The following is a 6,952-nucleotide window of genomic DNA, read 5'->3' as shown; positions in this document are numbered from 1 at the left end:
GGTCCCTTTCCTATGACAATTGATTCATATATAAATGCAAAAAAGGACAAAGTAGCTGACGCAGGTCCTACGAAACAATACTCTTTTGCATTATTAACCGACACCGACAAATAATTGACGCTCAGTCATCCAAAAAAAAAAGACAAACTAGCACAATGTATGGTAAAAAAAAAAAAAAAAAAAAAAAACTCATTGTTGTATGTGTGGTGGACACGTAGTCACGAGAGAATATAAGAAATGAGGTTATTATATTTAAAGTAATGAAAACATCAACTGAAGATAAGTCACAAGAGAATGCACCTACAATGTAAAAATAATTGTGCGTTCGTTAATGAGAAGAATCGAAAGAAATTACATAAGAGAGAGTAAGAAGCAAAAACAAAATTTTAAAAACACATGATTTGAAATAATAATAAATCATATGGATATAATATAGAAGTAATTTTAATAGGTCCACAATCAGGAAATTTGTTCCAATAAGGACAGTTAAAAAAAATTTAATTATAAGGAAACAAATGCCCCTTTTCTTTTAATAAAATTATCTAACTTTATGCATGTAGCATGTCCACCTCTCTCTCCCATATTTTCTCTACACACATGACATCAGCAGTTTTGATTTTTTTTATTTTATTTTTAAACAAAACTTCAAAACGATTTCTCTCTCAAAATACATGATGAAAATTGAAAAAAAAAATTACATATTCTCAATCAGTATGAAAAACTCTTTCAAAAAAGATCACTCATCGATATATTCTCTTAAATGAAAATAATATCGCATGTAAATTTAATTTATCTGCACTATAATGAATTTATCTGCACACTACATATGAATTTATCTGCACTGCATATGATTTATCTACATTGCATGTGAATTTATCTGTACTGCATGTTTATTTATCTGCACTGCATATTATTTATCCACACTGCATGTTTAAAATTTCACAAATTAAAGACAAACAAAACTAAAAAAAAAACAAAAGGTGAAAATATTAAATAAAATTAATGTTTAGTGCAAATTTTGATACTCAAGTTGACCTATAAAATGTTCGAATGTTGAAATATGTATTAGACACAAATACGTGGGCATTTGAGTTTTCTTTTGAACACCATAAAAATTGTTTCAATAAGAGCTCAAACAAGTAAGTTATGACTCAATAATAAAGGACAGAAACAACTATTCTGATTAGTATTATGATTATAAAATGTGATAGATCTAAACGCATTCCATAAATCAACAATATCATCTCAAATCTCCCTTTGTCGCTCTAATATCATAAAATGCAGTTTCTCCTTTGCTTCTTGATCTTGTACATCCTTCTCGTTTTGCTCTTTAGATTCATACACAACAACAGATGGATTCCGTTGAGAATCCAACACCACTTCAAGAGGCAAGGCATAGGAGGCCCCGGATACCGTCTGATGTTCGGTAACACGGCTGAGATCAATCGGATGTATGCAAAATCACAGCCAATATCAACTTGTTTTACTCACGATGTTGTTCTTCAAAGAGTGCTACCGTACTACTACGAGTGGTCACGCGTGTATGGGAAGACGTTCCTTTACTGGTTCGGGTCAAAGCCGAGGTTGGCTGTATCGGATCCACAAATAATTAAGGAGGCTCTCATGAAAACTGATGAGTGCTCTTTCGGGAAGGTTGGTTTCACTCCCCTCACGAAGCAGTTGTTCGGCCAGGGGCTTACTGGTCTTAAAGGTGCTAAATGGGCTCTTCATAGAAGGATAACCAAACAGGCCTTTTACATGAACCAAATTAAGGTATCACTCTCTCACAAGTCTTGACCGATAATCACATGGATCCCAGTAGTTGGTATCTTAGTTATCCCAACTGTTGAGTTATATGCATAAGATTTCATGTGTATCATGTGAAGCCCACAAATTCTTTTGGATCCTGTGCATTCAACTCAACAGCGGATACTAATTGCTGGGATCTTTATCGGAAAAAAAAAACTAGATTCATTTTAGAAAGAAACTATTGAATGCACATGAAGTTTTCTTCTTCTTTTACAGGATTCGGTTCCAGAAATTGTGGCTAGTACCACGAAAATGTTAGAGAATTGGGAGGAAATTAGAGGAGAAAGAGAAGAATTTGAAGTAGAAGTGAACAAAGAAATACATGATCTCTCAGCTGACACAACAACTAAGATAATTTTTGGAGGAAGTTATGAAGAAAGGAAGCGAATTTCTGAATTACAAGATCAACAATTGCATCTATTCACTCGAGCTGTAAGAAGTGTCTACATTCAAGGATTCAGGTTATCACACAGTTTACTTACTTCTATCTTATTTGTGCATAATCTTTTTATTCAGTTGTGTAAAATATATAATTGAAAGATTTAGGGTTTTTGCAAGAATCTAAACACAATTATTTCATAACATGAATAGGTTTTTGCCGACCAGAGACAACATGCAGAGGTGGAGATTAGAGAAGGAAACTCGTGAATCGATACGGAAGCTAATTGATGCAAACAGCAAAGTCAAAGAAAATTCGAAGAGTCTGCTTAGTTTACTATTGTCTTCGTACAAGAATCAAGATGGTGAAGATGAGAGATTGTCTGTGGATGAAGTCATTGATGAATGTAAGACATTCTTTTTTGCAGGAAAGGAAACAAATGCAAATCTTATTACTTGGGCACTTCTCCTTTTAGCACTGCATCAGGAATGGCAAATTAAGGCACGAGAAGAAGTCGTCCACGTTTGTGGAGCCAATGGAGTTCCAGTAGCAGAGAATGTGCAAGATTTTAAGATTGTAAGTTAACTAACTTCTTTCCTAACCAGGGACGGTGCCCCGTGGATTTTGAAAATTTTTTACTAAGATTGTAAGCTATGTCTAGTTTTGCATATTAAGTTATATTTACTAGACTGGATATTAACAAATAACAAATAAATAATCAACCCCCTCAGTGCCCTCCCTAGTCCCAAATCCTAGCTACGTCCCTATTCCTTAGTCGACATAGATTTGATTCATGTCCATCATACTAACTTTGTCTTGTAATCTTGCACTTGAACAGTTGAGCATGATATTGAATGAAACGTTTCGGCTTTACTCACCAATCGTGATGCTGGTGAGAGAAACATTAGAGAAAGTTAAGATAGGAAGTATTGACATCCCTCCTAAAACACAACTGTTTTTGGCCTTGACTGCTACAAATCATGATACTGATATATGGGGAGAAGATGCCAATGAGTTCAATCCGCTGAGGTTTAAGGAGTCTCGTAGCCGTGTAGCTTCACTATTCCCGTTTGGGTTAGGTCCCATAGGTTGCCTATCTCAAAATCAAGCCATTTATGAGGCAAAGATTGTTCTGGCTATGATCGTCCGGCAATATTCATTTGTGGTATCACAGACATATGTGCATTCTCCGACGCTGCAGATAACCCTACGCCCTCAATATGGAGCACAAATCCTCTTTACCAAGATTCAAAAGTGATCGAGGATATGTTACTATGTTGATTGGTCGTATTAGCAAATGATGACAGTGTTGAACGACTTGTTAATATTAACCATATTTGAAACACTATTCACGTATCTGGCAATACACTGATTGTTCATAAAAATATTAATTTTCCTTCTCAATTGAACAAAATGAAAAGACTAACTACCACACTATAGTTCGCAAAGGGGGATGTGTACACAGAACATGTTGCTGGCACACTATAAGTCTATAGCTACTTTTATTTCAACAGATCTAATACACATTAAATATTTATAACAGAATCGGCTATTATCCTAAAATATTTAGAAGATAATTTCTCATCTCATTCTCAAGTTAAGAAGGTTGTGAGTTCGATTAATATTTCAAATTCCTATATGAAATTTCTATTTTGTTCGTCTATACTCGTGGTTTATATGACTAAGCTATGTTTATCTACTATACACTCAAAAGACGGGTTAAGTTTCAATATGTCACCGAAAAAAAAATGTTTCATATTTGGTGACTTAATGTTTCAAAATTTAGCAATTGGGTCATTCCAGATCATCCACTCAATTTCATGCCAGAAATTGTTGACATGTCATAAAGTCTGGCATGTTGAAAGACATACTCGAAACCTATCAACACCATCCTTGATGTTAGGATTTTGATTAAAAAAAAAAGGTGTTTAAATTTGGGGACGTAAATTCGTCTGGACAGGCGAGCAGGGAAACAGTTTAGATGGCTTGGTGCGAAATAGCAGTAGAGGTAAATCCTTCTGGAAGGCTGATGGACAGATGCGATTCTGGACAAGTTTTTTTGCTACACACTTAACAAGAGTTTTTAGTTCACTCTCAAACGGGAGATTTCACAAGACAATCTCCTAATTTTACAACTAGGGTTTGCAACTCAAGTGAAACTGCACCTCTAACAAGGTTCGTGCCCAACAAAGAAACTTTTACAAATGGAGTTCAAATGGATACACTCAAGTGTAGCTCTAAGCTGGTATAGTGAGGAACTCTCTCAAAAATATAACAGATAACCTCTCAGGTATTTTAGAAATGAAAACAAATAAGGATGTTTCATGTGTGAAAACTTGCCCTACAAAGAGAAGCACTCCCTCTTTGCAAAAGCAAGTAGTTGAGGAAGCCTTGAGATTGAATGTCTTAGGTAGAAGCAAGATTGAGTAGAAAAGATGGCTTGTAAGCGTGATGGTGTTTGAGAGGAAGAATTCTTTCAAGTTTCTTACTGGCTTCTCCGACTGTGAGAGGAAAGAGACCCCTTCCTTTTGATTCATTGCTCCCTTTAGACACCAACCGTTGGATCATCTTCAGCTCTTGATCATGACCATTCATGTGTAGCTTCTAATCTTGACCATAGGATGAAATAGCTCTTTAAATCTTGGCCCTTGAGGAGATGATTGTTGCCTTGAAAGTGGGTTGCAAGGAGTGTCTTTTGTAAAGGCTTGTTTTGTGCATCTTCAAAAGTCTTCACAGCAGCCCACCTATTACCCAAATTATGCCAAACAAAACCTATACCATTTCAGTAAGAAATGCAAAGGGTTGGTCCTCTACAGTACTCAATATTTTCCCAAATATGTCAAGTGTTATCTTTTCAAGCTCTGCGCCAAGTATTTTGGCCCCACCTTTCTTCGTTCAAATTCAAATGAACCAAAGACTCCCTCCATGTGAGAGTACTACCAGAAAAGACAATTTTGTGACGGATTTTTCCGTATCAATTCAAGGTAATTCCATCAATAAAACGTTCATCGATGGAATATGTGATGAAAAAATTTCCGTCGCAAAAGTTTAACAATGGAAATTTGCAATGGGCATTTTGCGACGGATTATAGTGATAGAATTCGCGCAACTGGAAAAAAAAAAAGCGGATTTTTCCATCTCTAACTGGCAACGATAATAGCGACGAAAGTTCCATCATTGATAATTATTGAAATTTATTTCTTATAGTGTGATGATATTAGAATTTAGATTTAGCGACAAATTATTACTAAAGTTCCATCGCTAAAATCTATAATTTTATGTTTACGACGGAATATATTTACGTCACTAATAATTTTTCTAATTCTATTTGACTTTTGTCATAATTTTATATTTTCTAAATAATTATCAGTAATATAATTAAATTAAGATACTTATATTAAAATGATTAAAAAAACTCCAAATGAGAATAAATTATATGAACTATTTGTCAAATTATTACAATACAAATCTAATCCTCCTCTTCCTCCTCCTCATCCTCCATATCGTCATTGGGGCCACGATCAACACCGAAGGATTGCATACCATACCGAGCAAAAAAAATCCTCCATCCTTTGGTCTCGTTGATCTTGCTACAACTACTGCTGCAAGGAAGTGACTCCTCTCTTAACTGGTCATATAACTCGGCATTTATCCGAGTCATGACGCATCTTTGATCCAAGACAATAGACACGGTCTTTCTTATTGAACCCTTAGTCGCCTCCATGAATATGGAGTTGTCATCCTACTACTCAAGAGTTCCGGAGGTTGATGCTTGAGTGGACCATGATTCCTTTAGCTTGTTGTGGTCACATAGATTATGGGCTAGTTTGGTAGAGCATTTGTAAAGTAGTAAATATGCTAGCAGAAATGGTGGTAGTAGAAATGCTGGACAATTTTAGTAGCAGATATGCTGCTTGAATGCTGTGTAGGTGTTTGGTTGAACTTTTACTGTTAACATTTGTGCTGTGTAGCATATTGGATAAATTACGTGCAGGGGTAACATACATTTTACTTGTATACGCTGTATCTAAACATACAAATTAATTCATAAAATTAATATAATGAATTTAAATTAATTAAAGATGATAATAAATTATCAATTAATCAATTTAATTTAATTTAATTTATTTAATAAGCTCAGGGTTACGTGTAGGGGTATTATGCATTTAAATTGTAATAAATGCATATAAATGTAAAAAATTAATAATTAATAATTTCTAAATAAAGATAATGAATTAATATTTTATAAATTAATGTTTTATAAACATTTTAATTAATTATCTTTATTAAAATATGAAGAGAGAATGACTATTTAGGGATAATATGGAGATAACACTAAAATAATAGGGACAATATGGGAAAATAAATCAAAATGCTAGTAAAATGGTCCTTCAAGGTAGCTTTTCCATTTGACAATAAAATGCTAGCAAAAGTGTCTAGGAATTGACGCCGGAAAATTGTTGTTTGGCAGGTGAGTACCATTTAGGCTACATGCTAGTAAAAAAGCTGGTAAAAAAGCTTTACCAAATGGGCCCTATGTACCTTATGGAACCTAAGTTTTATGGACCTATAGTGTTTTCCAATTGAAAGATCAATTCCTCAACTAGAATATGCAAGTCGCATTGGTAATCTTATGTTTGCTATGCATTGTACAAGATTAGATATATCTTTTGTGGTTTGCAAACTTTCAAGATACACAAATAATCTAAGTCTTGATCATTAGAAGGGAATTGGAAGAATCCCAGGAAGAATGCTACTGTACTA

At 34.5% G+C, this 6,952-nt stretch overlaps 1 protein-coding gene across 1 annotated transcript; it reads left to right on the top strand.

Annotated features, from left to right (window-relative positions):
• Positions 1–1,230: 1,230 nt before the first annotated feature.
• On the top strand, positions 1,231–3,613 carry LOC120013675 (cytochrome P450 734A1-like). The gene is made up of 4 exons (XM_038865565.1): positions 1,231–1,773; positions 2,026–2,270; positions 2,401–2,764; positions 3,027–3,613. Exons 1-4 carry the CDS (start codon positions 1,279–1,281, stop codon positions 3,444–3,446), a joined length of 1,524 nt encoding a protein of 507 aa, XP_038721493.1. The 5' UTR covers positions 1,231–1,278; the 3' UTR covers positions 3,447–3,613.
• The last annotated feature ends 3,339 nt before the right edge of the window (positions 3,614–6,952 follow it).

This window comes from Tripterygium wilfordii, chromosome 13, assembly GCF_013401445.1.
Source record: "Tripterygium wilfordii isolate XIE 37 chromosome 13, ASM1340144v1, whole genome shotgun sequence".
Lineage (NCBI taxonomy): Eukaryota > Viridiplantae > Streptophyta > Magnoliopsida > Celastrales > Celastraceae > Tripterygium > Tripterygium wilfordii.
Note: the sequence above shows the minus strand (reverse complement) of the source record. Positions and strands in the feature narration are given on the sequence as shown.